The 22,945-nt window shown below is 44.9% G+C and overlaps 1 protein-coding gene across 15 annotated transcripts in view; it reads left to right on the plus strand.

Annotated features, from left to right (window-relative positions):
* The first annotated feature begins 2,075 nt into the window (after positions 1–2,075).
* Sun1 (Sad1 and UNC84 domain containing 1) overlaps positions 2,076–22,945 on the plus strand; it is a 43,554-nt gene continuing 22,684 nt past the window's right edge. For 11 of the 15 annotated variants that reach the window (XM_005339828.5, XM_021719816.3, XM_040276676.2 and 8 more), the window contains exons 1-6: positions 2,076–2,175; positions 15,572–15,668; positions 18,302–18,490; positions 19,957–20,141; positions 21,064–21,090; positions 21,197–21,373. In XM_005339828.5, the coding sequence (XP_005339885.2) occupies positions 15,592–15,668; positions 18,302–18,490; positions 19,957–20,141; positions 21,064–21,090; positions 21,197–21,373 (655 nt within the window). In that variant the 5' untranslated portion in view covers positions 2,076–2,175; positions 15,572–15,591. Of the gene's footprint in view, positions 2,176–2,730; positions 2,858–8,519; positions 8,544–15,571; positions 15,669–16,701; positions 16,753–18,301; positions 18,491–19,956; positions 20,142–21,063; positions 21,091–21,196; positions 21,374–22,945 lie in introns of those variants that run through there. The other 4 variants (XM_021719817.2, XM_078023549.1, XM_078023550.1 and 1 more) reach the window with 4 other exon arrangements.

Here is a 22,945-nt window from a genome sequence, read left to right on the forward strand (position 1 = left end):
CCCTGCCTGGCCACATAGTCCCTGTGCCAGTCTCACTCCAGACAGGCTGCTATCTGAGCCTGCTTCAGTTTCTCTTGCTCAGAAATGGGAATGGCCATACCACTTGTCCTGCTAGACATCGTAGGGCAGTGTGCAGCCAGTGTCTTCCTCTGAAGTGAGGCTGTCCAGGCAGAGAAACCCAGACCAAGGTTCGTGGACACGGTGCCCCCCCAAACCTCCTGTTTCTTCCTTGCTCAGTCTGGGTGCATGCTGGCCAGCACTCTCAGGGGTGAAGCCTAGGATTTGAATGTCTGTCATCTCTAGTAAGAGACTCAGGTAGTGGGCTCTGGTTGCAGGATACAACCATGTGTCAAAATCTCTCCCCTACGGATTAGATTGAACAAGAGATATAATCTAGGGTTGGAACAGTAACGTACATGCGGCTGAAACAAATGCACTACTAAAAAAGTCAAATTTTGTATATCCAAACTATTATCAAGAGAAAAGTAGGGAACAGATAATAAACCTAGAGAACCAAGAGAAATGTCCATATGAGAAATGTCTATCTGTGAAGGGATTTATGGAGGCTTCTATCATAATAGTCCCAAGCTGGAAAAAACCCAGATGTCCACCACCAGACTGTAGCCACAGGGCCTGTGGAGCCAGCCAGCCGCCTGTGGTGAAGTTTCCCTGGCACATAACTGTGTGCACCTACTTTCCCTAATGTGGACTTGAACATTTGCTATGGAGACCACATGGCCCATAATGCCTCAAATGTCTACCAACTGGCCCTTTGCAAACCTGTCAACTACCAAATGGGACAGATCAAAAAACTGTAGAATACTAGTGCATAAGGGGGACAGATACGTGCAACATGGATGAGGTTCAAAAGTTGCCCACAAGAGCAACTGCTTGTTGTCCCGGCTGCTTAGGAGGGTGAGAGGAGCTAGCTGCTTGAGCCCAGGAGTTGGAGGCCAGCCTGGAGACAGCCCACTTCAAAAGAAGAAGGGGGAAAAAAAAAGGTTCAGGTTAAGCAAAAGAAACCATGTTTAAGGTATTCCCATTCGCAACACCTTCTGAAAGGCAGGGATAGAGGACAGAAGACAGTGGGTGGGTTGGGCAGAGGGCAGTGACCCCAAGGGGAGGAGGGAACTTTTTGGAGTGAGGAAAATGTCCCATATTTCTATTATGGCATCAGACAAATACAACTACATGTATTTGTCAAAAGAAATCAAGGAAAACACTGTAAAAAGGTTAACGTATGGTGGCTATAAATTATATTTCAATTAAAAAATGCAGACAACCAACCCATATTTGCCCATGCGCGTAGGAAAGGGCACTAGTGAAAATCCAAGGGCAGACCTACAATTCTTAGCCGTCAGCCGCCCCCGCCCGCCACCACCATGCATCTCACGCAGCCAAGAGAGAAATCAAAAGGAGGTTCACGTTGTCTCCAGTAGGTACCAGCCTCTTGGGGTGCTTGTCCCGCCGAAGGCAGACACCAGATGCACGGTCCCAAAGCGGCACAGTCCAGGGGGCCCCTGACCCCGGCAGAGGCCCTGGGATGGAGCTCAGGGCAGCTGTACAGGGAGGGTTACAGCGCGGGATGCAGCAAGAACCCTCTGGCTGGGTGGATCTGAAAGGGCTTGGCTGCAGCGGGGCAGGGGGACCGAGGAGTGATGCCGGCAGGGCCAGGAGGGGAGTAGGGCTCCTAGAGAGCACCGCAGAGGAGGGGCGCCCCTTCTGGGGAGAGACCTCGTTCGGGACCTGAGATCCTGGCCAAAGATAAGACCCTTCCCCGAAAGACCCATCACTAGAATGAAAGACCCGGAGGTAAAACCCCTCCTCCGATGCGACCCCCTGGGGAAATGTGACCCTCCAACAAGACATCTCAACACCCGAAACGCGAACCCCCGCCCCCCCCCCTTTCGAGGCGCGCCTACCCCGCCCCGCAACGCAATCCGGGTCCCGCCCTTCCCTCCTGCCCTTCCCTAGCGCCGGCCCGGCCCTTGCGTCCGCTGCCCGCAGCTGTCTCTTCATTGGCTGGGAGCTTTAGGTGGAGGGCTCCGGATTGGCTAACGTTCGCATTGCTCCCGTCCCTGGCCCCGGCGCAGCGCGCGATTGGCTGGCACGGCGGGATCCTTCGGGACTGGCCTGGGCGGCGCGGACCAGGCCTGAGGCGGCGGCGCGAGGCAGGTGAGCTCCGCTGGGTTGGCCGGGGCGGGGGCGGGGGCAGGGTCCCCCCCCCTCGGGGTTGCGCCTGTGCCGGGGGCGACCCTCACAGTGGGCGGAGACGGTGGCGGCAGGACCGAACTGCAGAGCCGCCAACGGTCTCTGTCCCGGCCCGCCCGTCGCCCCTGCTCGCGGCCAGGCCGCGGCGCCCTTGTACCCCCCTTCCCCCGGTGCCCGAGGCGTGCTGGTGCCGGAGTCCGGCCCCTGGTGCCCAAGCCCGGCCCCCAAGCGCGCTGGTGCCTGACCCGGGTTCTCGGTTTTCTGAGCGTCCTGGTTCTGGAGTCTGGTCCCTGGTTCCCCTTGAGCGCGCTGGTGACCAAGCCTGGCCCCCAAGCTCCCAGTGTCCTAGAGCACCCGAACCCGACCCGGGTTTCCCCGGGAGCCCTGTTGCCCAAGCCCCGCTCCAGAACCCGGACCCCGGTTCCCCGAGCTCCCAAGCCCGGTGTGACCCCCCCGCCGGAGCCCGGCGCTGTGGCACAGACCCACGGTCGCAGGTGCTTGGCGGGGCGCTGAGCGGGCTGGGTCGCCAGTCCCGGCTGCCTGCCTTCGCGCGCGCCCCAGCTCGCGGGCCTTGGCCCGCGTTGTCCATGGTCGCTGTCCGTCGTTGGATGCTTCGCAGTGGCGCTGAGCCTGAACACTCGTGGCCGTTAGTTTTGGGGAGTGTCTTCTGGCCTGTCTACTGTGGGATTTCTTTTCCTTTATTTTTTTGGGGGCGGGGTACTGGGTATTGAACCCAGGTGTGCTTTACCACTAAGCTACACTTCCGCCCTCTTGAAAAGATTTTTTTTCCTTTCCTTTTTTTTTTTTTTTTTTTTGGACAGGGTTTTGCAAAATTGCCTAGATTTGCCTTAAACTCGCGAGCCTCCCACCTTTCAAGGCGCTGGGATTTTAGGCGTGCGCCACCGAGCTAGGCTTCTTGGTGCAAGAGCCCTAACTTATGTTCTGTTTTCCCGGCTAGATTACCTCGGTCTTTTCCAACAGGTGTGCACCTGCTTGTATTTTAGTTTGGCTACTCTATTTTAAATTCCCTTGAGCGTTTTTTCCCTTTTGAACAGTGACCTCGTGTTCTATTCATAGACTCCCTCCCACCCTGCCCGATCTTATCAACTGGGGGTGATGGCTGGTCAGCACGTCCCTAGGAACCTTCCCTGTCATCCTTTTTGGTCTTTTCACTGGATTTTATATTCTCAGAGAAGGGCACTCGAATCTGCCTCACTTGAGAGTTGAGGGGAAGAGTTGTCAATGCAGAGAAGCATTGAGTCTAGAGGAACCTCAGTTTACCCTTCATTTTGGGGGGATGAGAGCAGAAAGGGGATAGGCATGGTAGCTCGCAGCTTTTTTTCTGTATTTTGGTAAAATGCACATAAAATTTACCATCTTAAACATTTTGAATTGTGCAGTTAGTTGGTATTAAGTACATTCATGGTGTTGTGCAATCAACACCACTATCTATTTAGTTCCAAAACTTTGCATCACCCTAAATGGAAACCCTGTAGCCATTAAGCAGTCAGGCCCCATTTTTCTTTCTTCCCACCCCTTGGCAGACACTAATCTGTTTATTGCCTTTGGATTTGCCTGTTCTGGACATTTCTTATCATTGGAATAATGCAGCATGTGGCTCTTTGTGTCTGCCTTTTTTTTTAATTAACATAATGTCTTTGAGGTTCATCATGCTGTAGCACTTATCAATATTTCCTTCCTTTCTATGGCTAAATAATTTTACACTAGGGGCTGGGGATGTGGCTCAAGCGGTAGCGCGCTCGCCTGGCATGCGTGCGACCCGGGTTCGATCCTCAGCACCACATACCAACAAAGATGTTGTGTCCACCGAGAACTGAAAAATAAATATTAAAAATTCTCTCTCTCTCCTCTCTCACTCTCTCTTAAAAAAAATAATAATTTTACACTGTATATATGTACCCAATTTTATTTACCTAACCTCTGTTGATGGACATTTGGGTTGTTTCTACGTGGTGGCTCTTAAGAATTAGTGCTGCTGTGAACATTTGTGTGCAAGATTTTATTTGAGCACCTGTTTCCACTTTTTGGAGTATATTCCTAGGAGTAGAGTTTTTAGGTCATATGGTAATTCTCTGTTTAACTTTTTGAGAAACAGCTCTACCTCGGAGCCCACAGAAAGTTTTTCAAAGTGGCTGCACTATTTTACATTCTCACCAATAACACATATGAGAGTTCCACTTTCTCTATATTCTTGCCAGCATTTGTTATTTTCCTTTTTTAAAATTGTGGACATTCTAGTGGGTGTGAAATGGCATCTCATTTTGTTTTGATCAGCATTTCCCAAATGACATTGTGCTGTTGAATATTATTTTATGTGTTTTTGTATATCTTTGGAGAATGTTTGTTTCTTTTTCCTGTGTTTTAATTGGGTTATTTATCTTCTTGTTAAATTGTAGGAATTATTTCGTATTCTGGACACCAAACTCTTACCAGATATATGAGGCTGTCTCTTAGTGCTCAAATTGATGGAGTCCAAATATCTATGTTTCCTTTGTTGCTCATAATTTTGGTATCACATCTGAGAAACCTTTGCTAAATCCTAGGTCACAAAGACTTACCTGTTTTCTTTTGTGTTTTATAGTTTTGATTCTGACATATGGGACTTTGGTCCATTTTTAAATGACTTGGGGCATGATGTGTGTGTGATAGGGGCCTAATTTCATCCTTGTGCTTGTGGAAAGCACCATTTGTTGACCCCCTACTGAGTGGTTTTGGCACTCTTGTCAAAATCAGTTAGCCATAGATGTAGGATGGTTGTTTCTGGGTTCTGAATTCTCCTGCTATGTTGGTCTATATGTCTGTCCTTTTGCTAGGGCCACGTTATTGTGTAGTGAGTTTTGAAATCGGAAAGTGTGCTTCCTCCAACTTTATTCTTTTTCCAAGATTGTTTTTTACTGTTTAGGACCCATCACTGTTCCATGTGAATTTAAGGATTAGATTTTCCATATCTGCAGAAAAGGCCATTGGGATTTTGATAAGGATCATAGTGAATCTGAAGATTACTTTGGGAATATTGCCATCATCATAATATTAAGTCTTCCATCCTTAAGTTTGGAAGATGGGACTTTTAAAATTTCTTTGAACAGTGTTTTGTGGTATTCAGTGTACAAGTCTTATACTTGCTTGGTTAAATTCATTTCTGAGAGTTTTGTTTATTATTTGCAGTACCGGGGAGCTCTACCTCGGAGCCTACTTCCCCAGCCCCACCTGCGCTTTTCTTATTACTATTATTTTATTTTGAGACAGGATCTTGCTAAGTTGCCCAGGCTGGCCTTGCAGTTTTTGATCTTCCTGTATCTCTGGAATTATAGGTGTGTACCACCATACCAGCTTCTAAGGTTTTTATTCTTTTTGATGCTCTTGTAAAAGGAATTGTCTTAAATTCACTTTCTGATTTTTCAGTGATAGAGCTAATAACCAAAAGCAGCAAAGGTATAAGATACACAATCCACACACAAATGTAGTAGTTTTTTAAAGGGTTTTCTATATATGAGATCATATCATCTGAGAATGAAGGTAGTTTTATTTATTTTTTTTTTCAATTTGTTTGCTTTCTCCCAACCCCCTTTTTCTTGACTAATAATTACTCTGTCTATAACTTCCAGGACAGTATTGGACTGCAGTGGTGACGTGACAGTGGGCATCCCTGTCTAAATCTTTATCTTAGGGGGGATCTTTTGACCTTTCACTTATTGAGTGTAATATTAGCTGTGGGCTTTTCAGGGATGCCCCTATATGGTTGAGAAAGTTCCCTTCCATTCTTGGTTTTTTTTTTTTAAAGAGGGAGAGAGAGAATTTTTTTTTAATATTTATTTTTTAGTTCTTGGCAGACACAACATCTTTGTTTGTATATGGTGCTGAGGATCGAACCCGGGCCGCACGCATGCCAGGCGAGCGCGCTACCACTTGAGCCAAATCTCCAGCCCTTCATTCCTGGTTTGTTGAGGGGTTTTATCATGAAGGAGTGTGGGATTCTTAAGTGTATTTTCTTCACCTGTTAAGATGATCATGTGGTTTTGCCTAATTACGTCTTAAATAGTCTTTGAGGATTTAATTCCTCCTGTATTTTGGCTCCATCCTCCACCCTGGCTTCCAAATGTAAATAAGTGCAACAGTTCTTGAATCTTGGGGGGGTGGGAATGGGTCCTGTGGTGAAAATCAGATATTTTTCAGCATTCCCCATTGCAAGTTTATTATACAGCTTATTCTGGCTTAAGTTTTTTTTTTTTATGTTCATTTTTTAGTTGTAGTTGGACACAATATCTTTATTTTTTTTATGTGGTGCTGAGGGCCTCACAAGTGCTAGGTGATCGCTTTACCACTGAGCCACAACCCCAGCCCCTAAGTTAATTTTTATTCATCTAATTTCCAAAAGTTTCTTTGTTGTGGCTCTTTACTTTTTGTTTCCATGGATATGTATCTTTTAAAAAACAGCCCTCTTTTGAAAGGGTGGTGGAAGAGTAGAATCTGACATCTGTGTTCATCACATTTTTAACTGGAAATTCCTGGTGACCTATTTTCAAAGAATGCTGGTATTTAATGGCATATGTTGTCAGCTCATAACCATTGTCTCTTGGTTCTGAGTTTATGACAGTGGAATGGCCTCCTAAATAATCTGCCTATAGCCTTTCCAGATCCTGGAAACAAAGCCAACCTGAATTTGCTCACAATAAATGCAGGCACATTATTAGGAGAAGTTGGGGTTGGGGTTAGTGGTGCCTGAGGAGGCCTCCATTCAACCTTGCAGCTCACTCTTCCCTGGTCTTCTCACAGGAGGCAAATCCAGGGAACTATAGGGATTTCCTAAGGCCACGGGCATGTGGTCCTGAGCCCTCCAGAAGTCTGTGAAGTTTCAGAGCAGGAGGTTGTGGCCCTTTGTTCCCTGTAAGAGGGTTTTTGATATTTAGTTTTTTGAAATCAGCTCTTATCTTTTTTCCCCCCCTTGCTCCCTAAATTTGGAACTCACTGCTTTTGGAGACTACTTGCACACTCAAATTCAGGTAGAGAATCTGGGAATGCTAGCTCTGCATGTGAACAGTTTACTTCATTGGCCAAAATAAATGAGGAGGTGACAGATGAAAAATATGGAACATGGTACTGCTGCCTATAAGACTGTTTATTATGTTATAGGTTATAATTTGCTCTATTTCGTTAAGCAGCTTGTATAACACAATAACCAGTTTTGCTGCTCAACTTTAGCTGTAAGTAAGCACACTTCACGTGGTCCATGGTTTTCATTTGGTTGCTAGAGGCACCAGTGAATGACTATAGATTGCAAATTTCAGTGTAGGAGATAAAATCTCTGTGAATGGTGCTCTTTGACCTTTGTGCAAAATTAAATTTCAGGTTATAAGTTGGTAAAGGTGCTCATTCTAGACCAGTGGCTGCCAGTGGAAGTGAGAGGGTTCCCTTGGGGCGCCGTGTGGGGTTTAAAAGGAAAGCAGCCCATTGTCTGGCTGCTTTTTTCTTAGTCATTTTGTTTACTCTGATTTTCATGATTGGAATATGGGAGCTATATCTGGAATATGAAAAACATCAATTTCTGATTGCTTTGTTTGCCATTTATATTCATACTGCAAACCTCTTCAGTACTAGAGAGTACTCACCTTTAGCCTGGTGCTTCCTGTTTGGAAAGACAGAACAGCAAAAGGGAAGGGTGATCTAAAAAAGGTATGAATGGATGAGCTGTGTTCATGAGACAAATAAAATCCTGTGGTTGCTGTTCTTGTTACCATTCCCAGTTATGGTTGGAAATGAAATGGCTGACCCACCAGTTTGGGCTACATGAATCCATTAGGAGGAGAAATAAAGAGGCCCATGTGCACATGACCGTTCTGCTTTCATAAGTTCTTATAGCACTTTGAACAAGATTTTCCCAGAGTGTAATCAGATAAGAAGCAGAGGGTGGGGGGAGGTGAGTCTTTTCAGCTTAATGGCAAAGCAAGTCAAGTGCATAATGATGAGTACTCCTGCTTTGTAGGCACTTAAACAGTGTCCCACCACTGGGTGTTAGACCTGCAGGAAAACAGTGCACAATTCCTGCCCTTGGAGTTCAGAGTCTAGTTGGAGTTACTCATTACTCAATAGTGGTTAGGGTTTGTGTTAATGAACAGAAATGCTGGGAAGCATTAGCTAGGCACTTCACTGGGCTGGAGGCTAGGGTCCAAGGGGCTTCCTGAAGGTGATGTCACTACTGAGCCTTTAGGGTGAAGAGGTAAGCCATCACTTGGGCATAGCTAGACCCAGGGATGGGAAATAAAGCAGCTAGAAAATATTTCTTTATTAGAAAATAAAGCAACTCAACTATTCAGGTAAGTTTATAAAGGATTGGCTTAAGGGGGAAATACTGGAGCTAGGAAGTCAGTCTGAGTGCATATAAGGGGCTGGCCAGAGATGGCAAGTTGAGGGGCAGGATGAAGAGGAAAAAGCAGGCTTTTAGGGTGATGAGACGGGGGATGAGTGGCTTGTTGGCAAGCCTGGTGGAAAGGTCCAACAGGAAATAAAACCAGATGCAATCCTCCCTGTACAAACTTGAATTACAGATGAATCAAATAAATTATAAATGGCTTAACATGGACAAGTCAGAGCACTGAGTAGGAAACTGTGTTATAGATCATCCCTTTGCTCTTGGCTTAGAGCACCTTTCTAGAAGCAGTACATAAGCCAGGGAAAACCAGGCCAAGACAGTGACAAGGGGCATCCCTGGCATGTGTCATGTGGAAAGGGCTAATACCTTACATGTATCATGGTCCTCTAAGGAAATGGGAATAAGAAACCCTTAAGAGCATAAGAAATGCAGTAGGCCCAGAAACACAAAAGGAAGATTCAAGTCATTGATAATTAACACACGCTATCAGACGGGTGGCATAGGCTCATGGCTTTAGTGGCCTCATGGCAGTCCCATATGCAAGGCTACTCCCCTAGATGGGGTCCTTGCAGTAGAAATTTTGTGGGTAGTCCTTCTAATTGCACTGTTCCCGAGGGAATTCATTACACTCTAGGTTTCTGTCTAAACTATGAAATATTTCTGTATTCCAAAAAGGCCCTTGAACTTAACATGTACAAATCTGGAATAATTTGATCTTGGGCCCTTTGTCATTGTAAGAGGAAGTGGGGTTTTATTAGAAAGTTTGGAGCCCTTATCATTAGGAGATGCACACATGTGATAATGCCTCTTCATACTAAAGCTCTCTCCTTATACCTAGAGCTGCTTTCTTTTTTTTTTTTTTTAATCAGAACAAGTAGTAATTTTTTTTTAATATTTATTTTTTAGTTTTCAGCGGACACAACATCTTTGTTTGTATGTGGTGCTGAGGATCAAACCCGGGCCGCACGCATACCAGGCGAGCGCGCTATGGCTTGAGCCACATCTCCAGCCCCTAGAGCTGTTTTCTTGATGCCAACAGCTCATATAGCTTAGCCTCTTCCTGTTGGTTCATCATTTCCAAAAGTGTGTAGAAACAGTACAGCATGGTGAGAGGTTATCTGCCACTGATGATGACTCATTTTTCGTTCTTGTTCCATGTACTGAGGTGGGCAGTGCTAAGCAGGTTGAGTGTTAAAGGGCTCCTTTGGCTGCACCCTGAGTTGAGCTGCAATTTGTGTTTGCAGTGGCATTAGAGGTGAAAGCACTGTTGCTGCCTGGCTCATAACTAGAGCCCTGGCCTTGCCTTGGGGAGAGTAAAAGAACCAAGGGATCTGGCTGCCCCACATCCCTTAACATGGGAAGATGGATTTATCACAAATTCGATATGATACATTTCTAAAGGTTTTGTTTTTTGTTTTTGGTACTGGAGAACCCTGGGGCACTGTACCACTTAGCTGCATTCCCAGCCTTTTTTTTTTTTTTTTTTTTGGTAATTATAGATGGACAGCATGCCTTTATTTTGTTTATTTTTTTGTGGCGCTGAGGATCAAACTCCAGAATTGTGCACCACTGATCCTGACTTAATACTGATTTTACTTAAAGGGCTGCTCAGAATTTTAGTGTATCTTTCTAAAGGACATAATTAATGAATTGCCTGATAGCAGTCTAGCTGCTATAGAAAACCAAGCCCTGCAGAGGTTAAGGATTTATGAGGATGGAGTTACAAGCGTGTACTCACGGATGTGTGTGTGTTGCACTTGTGTGTATGTCGGTGTTTCTTCAGAAGATTAAGTATCTGCCTAGCAGGGTCAAGTGAGCATCCACTGTAGGCTGTGGTGAGGATCAGGAGCTCATCTCCCCCTGAGGGATGGGGCCTATGGCAGATGCCACTTCCTGGGGAGCTGGGAGTAGGGCCTGGGTTTTGTGCCTTGGATTACAGTGAGGACTAAGAATGCTATTATCTTGGAGAAGCTCTAGACTTGAGCCTCAGGGTTAGATCTGATCAGGGAAGAATGCCATCTTAAAGGTGGGCATATTGCAATGCCCCTGTGCCCAAAGGAAGTGCCACCCACCAAATTTAAAGTTTGCCTTTTCTTTTTCTTTTATTAAATTATTTATTTATTCTAATTTGTTGTACATGATGGCAGAATGCAATTCATTTCATATTACACATATAAAGCACAATTTTTCAAGTCACTGATTGTACGCTAAAGTTTGCCTTTTCTAGTTATATCAGGAACTGATATTGTTTCCTATCAGAAAAGATTGCTAATTTTATTTCAGAACCAGAGTTTTTTCCTGGTCCTTAGCTTTGAGCAAGTAGAACAAACCTATTTTTAACTTTATGTGACTTGTTCTTTTTGAGATTTTTGCAGCCATGTTTTCTGAATTGCAATGAGGTTGTGCAGACATTCTAAATAGTAAAGATTCATATGATATGATTAATATGATGTGAGTGGCTAAAGCCCATTTTGATGAGAGCATTCACAAAAATTGGGCTTTATATTTTCTTCTCTACCATACAATGTGAATCTTACGATCTGTAATATAGGAGATAAATGTTTTTGAAGGAGAAACCTGGTGTAACTTAAAAAGAATCTTAACATTAATTTTGAAACCATGCTAGGACATGCATATTTATAAAGATATTTCTTTAGATTTGGAACCTAGGTCTGCTCTCCTTTTGCCTGTCATTGAGTTCCATGTTCTCTTGGCCACCAGAAAACATAGGACAAAAGGGAGAGCCCTGCCTAGGTGACAGGTAGCAATGTATTCTCCTTTACTCAAAGATGTCTCTCTAGGCTGCATCTCCCAAAGTGTGTGTTTTCTGAGGTGCAGGCTCTTCGTGGTCCCTCTGGGATCCTCCATTGGTCAGTGAGCTGACTTTTAGGAACCCCGGCCACGGGGCTCTCTGAGATGAGGCAGGCTCAGCTCCTGTTTCTGAGTTCTGCACAAAATTGGGTTCAAGTTAGTCATCCCCTTCAGAGTCCAAGGCACCCATAAGGAACACAGCTTGAGTAAGATGATAGCAACCGTGACACTTGACACAGGGCTGCAGGAGAGCACTGCAAGAGCAAAAAGAGTGAAGCCTGAAGATAGGGGCCTCTCCTGTAATGTGTCTGTTTGCAAACTTGTCGACTTACAGGTTCTTTCCAAGATCTTCTGATGCCATTGAAAACATTTGTAATCCATTTTTCAGTTGGAGTCACTGCTATTCAGATTGTGAATGCAGATTCCTCTCCTGAGTCTGAGACTGAAGCCCCACCCCAACAGCCCCCACCCTAATGGAAGTGGAGATACTGAGCACTTCCTTTAGCCACCAGTAGAACTAATGTCACTGAATCTCACCCCCAAGCGTTCAGATGTGTCTGTAAGGAGCCAGTGCTGTGCGTCTGCCTGAGCTGTGCGCACTAACTGATGTGCTTATTTAGAGCAGCAGTGTGTTAATCTTCCACTTTGAGGATTGCTGAACAAGGAGGGAAATGTCATCGTTGTTGTTGTTGTTGTTGTTGTTGTTTTAATTTAAAGCATAGATTATTTAACGTTATTCCATGATTATGGTTAGCATTTGAGTATTTGACCTCTATCAAGTACTGCCTTACATGCATTATGTCATTTAGTCCTTTAAAATTTTATTTCATTTTATTTTATCCTACAGTTTAACGTTCAGTCTTGTACAACACTGAAAATGAAAATATTCTGAGTCTTTATCATGATATGTTTAGAGGGAAAGAAGACAGGAAAGGAAAGAAGCTGGGGAGAGAATGGTAGAAGGAAGGACCAAGGATGTGGGGAGAGTTTAGTTCTGTCTGGCACTTGAGAGATGATGGGCTGGTCACCCTCCCTCCTGGATTCTGAGCCCACACCTCCTCCTTTGTATGAGTTTGTTCTTTTTGTCCTGGAGGGGTGTGTGTGTGTGCGCACATGTACGTGTTCTGGGATATGAAGGGTGGCCAGAACATCTCCTTACGCCTCAGGTCTGGTCGGGCTAGGCCAGGTCAGGTGGGCCAGGCTCTATGTTCTCATTTACAAGTGTTAGGAAATAAAGTGATGGACTCTGTACATAGTGTTATGCTTTGATGTGTTTCATGGGAGAATGTAAACTCCATGTGATCCAGGTGGAGTTGGAATAATGAAGAAAGAGTAAGTTGTGATCACATGCAACAACTGCTGAGCCGTGAGTGTGAGGTCTCTTCTCCACAGTTACCTTCTTATTCTCGCTGTCCTGCCCTAGGCCTGGCTGCCTGAGTCACCACATGTCCACACTGGTTCTCTGTGGTGATGTGGGCTTTGTCATATTTATAGTTCCATTAATCAAACTTTCCCAAACCTCTACCAACTGCCTCTTGCCCAACTGTGGGTCCTTTTCTGCCTCCCTCTTCTGTAGGCTATTGTGTCCCAAATAGGAAGTACAACTCATGACACGTGGCTGCTTTGGTTCTTCAACAGATTTGATTCAGAGTTGGCAGTTACATTTCTCCTTAGATTGTGGGATGGGGCTTTGCTGTATGTGGTCCAGGTTGATCACACATCCCACTGACTGCAGGAACCTTGGTGGTTGCTGATCCTGTGTGTCGCCAGATGCTCAGGTTCCTTTGTTACCCTGGGTCTCTCATATGGCCACACATGTGAGAACATGTGATGTACGTGGGTACTTTTGTCCCTGGCACCCATCTTCTAAGAGCTACACACTTTCCTGTGCATGTCTTAGCCTGAGCCACGCCCACCCCACTTGCCTCACCCAGGGAGCCTACAGGCAGGGCTGTCAGCAACAGGGCAGAGGAGGAGTCCAAGTCCATGCCTGCACACATGTGTCTGCATCACCCAAATGTTGGGACACCTCCAGTGCCTCCATCTCATGGTCTTAGGGCTTACAGACATCTGCATTCATTTGCTTATGACATTGTTCTCAGATTTCAGGCATGTGAAGCCAGTCCCTGTTCACTAGTACCAGTGGACTCTTGATTAGAAGACACTTGGTCGGAATCAGTAAACTTTTATCCTTAGGTTAATGGTGGGAAACAGTGCGGGCACAGTGAAATATGAAAGTGAAAATCACTTTGGGGAATGAAGCAGGAAGTTTGGTTTTGATGGTGAATAAGAAGGGATGAAAAAAAATCAGTTGGCCACCTACCCTAAAGGATGAAATGGTAATGGGATATGATATCATTACTCATCCCAGTGTTATGGTTGCCTAGTGAATCATTACCAAACACAAGGGCAGCCAGAAGCGATTATTACATTGCTACTGGGGTGTGGCTCTGTTCCGAAGGGCAGCAGGAGTGGGGCTCTCTTAACGGCTCAGAGCAAGTGTAGAGGCAGGACACTCTGTACCTTGACATTCTCTAGGTGTTGATTAAAGTAGGAAAGGGGAGATTGAGGCAGTTAAACAGGTATTAAACCTTACATGAATTAAATAAGGATAGTTAATTTTACTTGCAAAAAAAATTATTGTGTAAATGAATAGAAAGCCAACTAAGAGTGCACTGTGCTCGTCTAGTGTGTTCTGGTAGCATTGGTGGGCCAGGTGCCCCAAGAAGAACCCAAGAGTTACCAGGTGTTCTTCATGTGCAGGAGTTTTGTGATATTTGTTGAAATTAGTAGATGTGCTGGGCACAATGTTGGCACCTATAGTCTCAGGTCCTCGAGAGACTTTGGCCTCTTGAACTGGTTCTCTTGAACCAGGAGTTGCAGGCCAGCCTGGGCAGCATTGTGAGACCCTGTTTCAAAAAAGAAATTAGGAGATGCAGTAACATTTATACACACATTCGCATACACACACGGTGTTCTTTATTTGTATATGAATGTTTAATTTTCAAAAGTATATTTGTTGGGCTAGAGGTGTAGCTCAGTGGTAGAGTGCTTGCCTCATGTACAGGAAGCCCTGGGTTTGATCCCCACTATTGTAAAAGAAAGGAAGGCGGGTGGTGGTGGGGAGTTTGGGTAATATTTTTTAAAAAATTATACACATTAAAAAAGTTTTGTCTTAGTTTATAGTGTTCAGTCATTTATATATAAATACTTTCTTGCCCAAGATATTATTTAGATTTGTTTTTTTTTCTTCTTCCTTAGATTTTTCAACAACAGGTTTTTGATTTACATTACTACTATGAAGGCTCTTAAATTCAGAGAGGGAGGGAGAAAGAGAGAGAGAGAGTGAGAGAGAGAGAGTGTGTGTGTGTGTGTGTGTGTGTGTGTGTGTGTTTTGCATGTGTGTTCTCTTGAGTGAATATTTTTAGCCAGTGGAAAGTTTGAGTCATTCCAAAGAAATTAAAATGGCAACCTGAAGAACAATGTGCTCACACACACACACCCTGCCTTTTCTTTTTAAGGGATTAGTCCCAAGGCCCTGTGAGCTCCTCCCCAGCCCTTTTTATTTTTATTTTGAAATTGGGGTCTTACTAAGTTGCTGGTGCTGACTTTAAACTTGTGATCCGCCTGCCTCGGCCTCCTGAGTCACTGGGATTACAGGAATGTGTCACTGTGCCCATCTCACTACCCTTTAATTAAAAATAATCTGTTTTATGAGGGGAGTACAATCAATGTCCTAAACTTTTTTTTTTTTTAATTCATCCCATAGTTTGTTTTCTGATTCTGAGGTGCTTGTGAAAACTTCAGCTATCTAGTAAATAAAGTATTATAATGCTGTTTTCTGACCGTGAAAAGTTCTATCTTAGATAATAACAATAAAACTTTATTCCAGAAGACTAAGAACATTTTGACACCTTCAGGAATTTAAAAATCTATTTAAAAAAAGGGTTCTGAGTACTTTGAATATTTCTTTGAAAGTGCCAAGTTTTCTAAATCCTGCCCAGTATTTCTCCCATGACTTTTCTGTGGGTGTAATGGGGAATAGATATGGCAGAAGCCCTGGGCTTGTAACGGAGAAAACTTGTCTTCTTTGTTAGAAACCAAAAACCACTCATGGCTCATGTCATCAGAGTTCTTACCACCCTTTCTCTGCCTCTGCAGCATGATCTGAGACGGCGAACATGGACTTCTCTCGGCTGCACACATATACCCCACCCCAGTGTGTGCCGGAGAACACCGGCTACACCTACGCACTCAGGTGAGGTGCAGCGCCCACTGGGGCCTGGCTATGAGGCCGCATGTTGCTTAAGTTGGTAGAGATATAGGGACTGGAGAGCACCACCAGCTATGGGTTAGAAGGTAAAACTGAAGAAACCTGCAGCCTTCACGTCTCATTAGATTACAGAACTGACGTGTTGACACAGAGGCTGAGTTAGCTTTGCCTGTGCATGAGCACCCAGTCATTGCAAGTGACCAGCAGATTTAGGCCCTACCTGAGGGCTGCGATCTCAGGAATAAGTCTGTGGCTGTGACCAGTGTTTGGGGATTTATACAGATGGGGTGGTGTATGTGATAACCTGGAATAGAGTTTGCCTTTAGAGAGCCCACAGTTTGAAGAGTGTGACTTTTGTTGGGTGCTATTTCTTTTTAATTCATGTCTGATATCCTAAAGTTTGACAGTTGAGTCTTCAAAGTTGCCCATCCGCCCTGGCTAGTTTGGTGAGGATCTGACTAGCAGGAAGGAAATCTGGGCACCTGGCAAGATGCATCAGGCTCATGGGGAAAGTGCTTTTATCATTATTCAGTAGCTTGTTAAGAATATATGAAAAAGGGTGAAAATTTGAAGGAAACCTTAAGAAAATTAGCAAGTGTTTTAAGAAAAATACTTCTTAACAGTGTTGGTTAAAGCTCACATTTGACAATCGAGCTTTTGTTCACAATTCCAGGTCTCAGTGTGTTCACATGAGGCCTGTCGTGTGCCAGCTCAAGTTAAACTGTTCTCTATTCCTGTAGTGGAGCATAGAAAGTTATTCTTGGTAATTTATTTTTAGCTCTTAGGACCTATTCTAAAGACAATTTTAGAAAGTGCTATGTGTAGGGTCTCTACATTGGGAAAGCTACCCTTAATTTCAGTAAAATTTACAGCCTTTCTTCAGTTAGACCTTCGGGTAAACTTGTGGCCAGGTGGAGTGAAAAATGGAGGAAAGGTAAGCAGGGGCTGGCCAGGTGTGGCCAGCCCAATTGGTGAAGGGGAGGGGTGTGGCACTGAGTGGAAATTGTTTTATCCACAGGATTGGCTGAGAGTCTGTAGATACTGATGGTAAGGAGAGTTGGAGATTCAGGTAAGGAGAGTTGGAGATTCAGGAGAGAGGGCAATAAATGACAGAAGGAGGGAAGGTTCTTTTAGAGTGGAAAACTTGGTTCAGAGCACACAGGCTTGGTTGTAGGATTCTCCTTCCATTGCAGAAGGAAGGAAGAGTATGTGAGTCAGGTTCCATAGAGGAACCAAACCAGGGTAACGTGTGCGTGCGGGTGTGTGGAGACAGACTGAGGACAAGGAACTGGCAATCCTGAGACATGCAGGTAAGTCAGCAACTATGATGGAGAGCCAAAGGTGCAGCTGCAGTTTGAAGGCAAACAGACTAGCAGCCCCAGAAAAACTCATGTTCCAGGTTGAAGGCTTAGGGCTGAGGGGACTCCCTTCTGCTTTGGGAGTGTCTGCCTTGTGTTCTGCTCAGGCCTTCACCTGGTTGGATGAACCCACCATGTTGTGAGGTCCTGTTGCTTTCTGGGTGTTCTGATTCAGATGTTAATCTCATCCAGAAGCCCCCTCCTAGTCACACAGAAATTTTATGACCAAATATTTGGGTACCTCATTGCCAGTCAAGACAGCACACAAAACTAACTACCACAAAGATTTGGAAGCACCCTGAAACTGGCTGTTGTGTGGATCTGGTGGGGGTGAGATAGCATTCTTCCAGTGTCTGGCATTTCTGGGAAGGAAGAAGCGGGTCTTCCAGATGGAAGGGAGGAGATGGTGACATCGAAGAGTGGTGGAGAACAGGTAGCCAACAGATAGCTAGGTGCTACAAAGCTCTACAGAGTGGACATGGGGATGGGGTGCCTGCCTGGTGGGGAACTTTTGAGCCACAATTCAGAATATAGGGGTCTCCCCTGCCAGGGCTCTGTGTGTGCAGCTTCCTCCTTAGACAATTGTAGCTCCTCTTTTGATTGTGCAGGGGTGGTCTCCACTATTGGGCACCTTGGCATGTGTAACACCTGTCTTCCCCAGGGACACAGATTACTCGGTCAGTGTTTTGACTTGGGAAACTTGCTAGCCACACAGCACACGTATCTCTTAACTGCATTGGCCTAATGGCCGCATGGCAGGTACTGGAAGTTACTTTGTCGTGGACTCACGGTTTTGCTTTCATCTCTAGCTTTAGTGTTAAACCCAGTGTACTGTGGATGGCTCTGGGGCAGGCCTTCCCTTTTCTTCTCATGTTGACTCATTCAGTGACATCCTGGCCTACTGGGTTGAATTTCATGCCATGGTCACTCCTATTATTGCTCTGTCAGGCCTGGTGTCTACTAGCATGTGTCCACTGATTTCCATACTGTCAACATAATTCCCCACAGATGGGGATTCTTATGGATAGCTCGTCCTCAGGGAGCTTCTGGCCATGAAATGTAGACATCTGCACCTGAAGGAGGAGTGGTGAGGATATACGTATCAGGCCCCTGTTTGCTGGTTTTGTGCCACCTGCCTTTTACTCTCCAATAAAGTTGTTATATGATAAAATACATGATAGATCATGTATTATTTGTTCAGTTTGTTTCAGCCCTGGGGCTATAAACTTATTTATCTCTGGCACATTTTGTTCCTTCCAGTTCAAGTTACTCTTCTGATGCTCTGGATTTTGAGATTGAGCACAAATTGGACCCTGTATTTGATTCTCCAAGGATGTCCCGTCGTAGTTTGCGCCTAGTCACCACAACCTACAGCAGTGGGGATGGCCAGGCTGTGGACCTGCACTCCTGCACCAGCAGGGCTGCCTCCCTCCAGAGTGGAGCTGCCAGGTGAGCACTGCTTGTCTTGTCTTCATATGACTTCCAACACCAGTTAAGTAAAACCAAGCTTATAAGTTCTTTTGGTCTGTGAAATCATGCAGTCCCTCTTGAATTTAACAGTATGTGTGTGTCACATATACAAGCTCAAGTGCATCCTACGAAGTCATATCTTTGCTATGAATAAAGACTGAAACTAATTCTGGAATATGTGAGGGTGTCTGGGATGGATATTTTGCAGAATAAAGCTGGTGTGGTAGAGCTCTGGAGAGGCAGCTCACCCCCTGTGGCACAAATGTGCTCCATGTCCTCCAGGGAAGGCCACTTTGTCCTTTGAATGAGCTGCACTTCATCTGCACGCCAAATGTTGAAGGGAAGGAGGCTTGCAGAGCATCATGGGCTCCACAGCTGGTTTCTGTTGTTAAGATGTGTTTATTAAGACGTGTGAGTTGATGGTGAGAAGTACAGTTTGGTACTTTCCTGTGTTTGATTGTCAAGTGCATTTGCCTCTGAACTTTCTGTCCCATCACAGCTCCTGTTCCAAGAAGGAGCAAAGTTTGCAGAATCTGTGCCACTTAGAGACAGTGAACCTTTATGTTGATCACAGGAGGGTGATGGGACTACTGGCGCCTCACCATGCTGCCCAGGGACCTGTTAGTGCTCCCCATGGCTTGTCTGAGGCTGTTCTCTTGAGGAGTTGGAGGCCTCTGTAGAGCCCAGTCAGCAGGTGCTTGGCAGCAGCTGAGAGCCAGTTGACTACAGTGTAACCCTCAGTGCCAGGCTCTTCCAGCTGCACTACAGCCTTCAGAAGCCATTAGAGTTTCTGTGACAGGAGACGAAGCTGTGGCTTCACTGTGCTCAGGCCGTAATTCTTGGACACTGCTGTCAGTGCTGGTTTTTGTCCACCACTAAGGCTCAGGAGGGAAGAATCTTGTTCCATTGGCCTGTATGTCCCCACTGCTAACTCAATGCCCCAAGGGTTTGTACGCTATTTTTTTTTAAGGGCTTACTCTTTTTGTCATTTGTGGTTAATATGAATGCAGAAATTATCTTAGGTTACAACTTATTTTTGCTGTACTTAACTCAGTTCAATCTTTACTAATGACAAAAAAACAGGAGGGGATATTTATGTGTGTACAGTTGCTTTTTTAGAAAAGGAAAGGGTTTGAATTTATAAATCATAGATTTTTAGGTCATTTTTATTTTTAGGTTATTTTATGTTTAAATTACTTTGGATCACTAGGTCTAAAACCATCTGAATTATTTTGTGTTTATGACTTTAGAGGCATTTCTTGGGCTCTGCTTACAAATCTTTTTTTAGATGAATAGATATTTCATGTAGCAGGAAAGGCATAAGAAAATGGTTTAACCTTAAATGCTGTCTTTATTCTTGGCCACAGATATTATGTTGGTAAACTAATCATTTTGTGTTTATTAGAAAAGGTCTATAAACTTGTTTTTTATTCCTTTCTGTTTAGAACAGCCAAGCAGCGCAGAAGTGCAAGCAAGCCAGCATTTAGTATCAACCACCTGTCAGGGAAGGCTACATCCTCAGGCACCAGCCAGGGCAGCTCTCGAAATCTGCGGAGCACTACAGCCCCGCGGCCACCCGTGCTGGACGAGTCTCTGATTCGTGAACAGACCAAAGTGGACCACTTCTGGGGTGAGTCACTGCGAGGCATTATGGGCTGTGATTGTTTGGGGAAGAAGGCAAAGTATGGCCAGGTGGTTAGTTTGCTGTGCTCCAGGGGAGCATTGGTGAGGTCAGACTTGCTCCAGACTCAAGTAGGAATGCACTGGGCACTGTCCCATCTGTTGCCAGATGCTTAGTGAGGATGTAATTGCTTATTATGATGTGGAAGATTATGTGATCAGTCAGAGTAATCCAATAACTTTTTCTAAATGCATGCTTTTGTAGGATGTTTAAGCAAAGGCAGTATAAAAATCGTGACCAGCATATTTCTAGAAAGCTCTAAGCAACAAAACAGCCGGGTTATTTTCTGAGTCATAGGAGTTCTGGTGTGGAGAAAATGGCACTGAGAAGGAGCTGGCTGCTCTGACGATGCTCACCCCATGGGGGGCTACAGTGCCTCTGGGGCTGAGCAGGGGGTGGCCCTTTTGGTGAGGAATGAGGAGCTGCTTGTCAAGTGCAGCTTATGTTCTGCTTGACCCTTTCCAGGCAGTGGAGGACCAGATCAGTTCCAGGAGTTCTGTGTGCTGATGTAGAGAGCATGGGGTTGATGTTCACTCCTTTGCTCAGCTACTGAGGCCAGGCAAGAGAGATACAGTGTTGGTGGTTAGGAGGCTGTGCTTCCTGGATGGGTCACTGAGAGTGACCTTACCAGTCTGTTCTGCACTTCCTGCCCCCTCTTTGGGTCAGAGTATGTGTTGGTATGTGTGGGCCTTGAGGCAAGCCTCCACCTGCTTGCATCCAGAGAAATCTCTGTCACTGTAGGAGATGAATCTTGACCTGGGCCATGATGCTGGCTTAGCACCCATCTTAGGCTTTACTTAAGTTTAACACCCCCACCCCCACCCCTATGGGTTTTGTTCTATTCAACAATGAAAATATGTGTTTTTTTCAGGTCTTGATGATGATGGTGATCTTAAAGGTAATTATTTTAGATCTTCTCTCTGTATACTTTTCAGAATAGAAGTTGTAGTTAGTAATTTCTCAATTGTGATAAACAGGTTCTATCTACTTTTTGAAAACTTTAGGTGGAACTAAAGCTGCCACTCAGGGAAATGGCGACCTGGCAACAGACGCAACCACCCACAACGGGTACATCTGCAGGGACTGCAGCATGCTCTCCCAGCGCACAGAAGCTCTCACAGCACATCCCGCCTCCCAAGGACCCTCGTCAAGAGTTTATTCTAGGGATAGGAACCCAAAACGTAAGTCTCACTCTTAAAGTTAGAAAAAGATTCAGTGACCACAAGTTTCCTTGTTCTAAAATTGACTTCATGAAATCTCGGTATCTGCACTATTTCTGTTGTAGACTTGACTTGAAATTATCCTCTGTAAATGTAAAGAAATACACCCAAAGTTATCTTTGTCGTACTTATCCTCTTTTAGCCTGCACTTCATGTGGTTTGTATTTATACCTAGAAGGATTTAAAATTCTGTAAGTTGGGACTTTAGGTAAGCAAAGGAAAATTCCTACTTCAGTGAACTCTAACAAGCCACTTCCAGATGTGTTCCTTCTTTTTTAGGAAGTGTACAGATGTTCAGATGTGCTTGAGTAATAGCACTTTCGCCTCTGCTGCCAGAGTGTCTGTGCCACTGTTGACAGAGGAGGTGCTTTCTATGGTCACTGGTCTGGTGGTCATGACAGTGGTTGCGGTTGTGGTGTTGCGACAATGGGACTTTCTGGGCTCGCAGGGAGACAGCCATAGACCCCCTTTCCAGGTTACAGGTGTAACTGTGGTGTCGCAGGAAGCTTGGGGACTCTATACCTTTCATGACCCTGTCCTGAGGTCACACCTATGACAGGAAGAGACAAGCCCTGATTGGTGGGAGCTGTCTCCTTCTGAATTCTTGTGCCTGTCTGTGGAGCCCCAGCCTGGCAGCCTGGAGAAGCAGGATGGCCCAGAGGTGGGCATGTCTGCCTGTGCACCACCCCAATGCTCAGTTTGTACTTTCCAGTGACTAGACATAATGAAGAATGGTAGTAGGACGAAGAATATAGTCCTCATTTATTTCTAGTGTCTTTTAAGTTATTTTTCAGGTTTTATTCTGCTGTGGCATTGTGGACACTGTCAGCATTAATAGAACAAAATAAGAAAGCATGAAAGGGCAAGGAGTAGATGGCAGAATCAAAATGATATGTGAATTTCCTAATAATAATTTGAGGACCACGTAGGCTCAAATACGTCAGCACACATTACTTGAGTGCTTGTGCTGGGCCCGCACTCTGCACAGGTAATCACAACAGGTGGGCCGACAGGTGCGGTCAGCTTAGGAAGCCTGCTGTAGGTGAAGGAGCTTGGCCCTGAGCCTCCAGTGTCTCTAGGAGTGCCTGGGGTATCAAGCACGTGAGCTAACTTAGGTTGTCTCCTTTTCTAAGCGGATTCTTTTGCTTTTTTAAAATGACTTAACATTCATATAACATAAAATTAACCATTAACCATCCTAAAGGTACAATCAAATGGAATTTAGTTGTGCAGCCAACACCTCAGTTCTGCTTTTATGTACTATGAAGAGAGATACTCTGTGTCTTCACTTAAATGCTGTCATAGTATGTATGTCATTTCATAACCATTTTCATCTTACATGTGTTGAGATTAGCTTCATTTTTGGGGGGTACTTATCACAATGTTTGTGGTTGTATCTAAATTTATTCAGTGCCTGAGCATTTTTTTAAGCTTTTTTTTATTTATATGTGGTGCTGAGGATCAAACTCAGGGTCTTGCACATACAAGGCAAGCGATCTACCGCTGAGCCACAACCCCAGCCCCAGGTTTACT

Source organism: Ictidomys tridecemlineatus, chromosome 10 (genome assembly GCF_052094955.1).
Source record: "Ictidomys tridecemlineatus isolate mIctTri1 chromosome 10, mIctTri1.hap1, whole genome shotgun sequence".
NCBI classification, from domain to species: Eukaryota; Metazoa; Chordata; class Mammalia; order Rodentia; family Sciuridae; genus Ictidomys; species Ictidomys tridecemlineatus.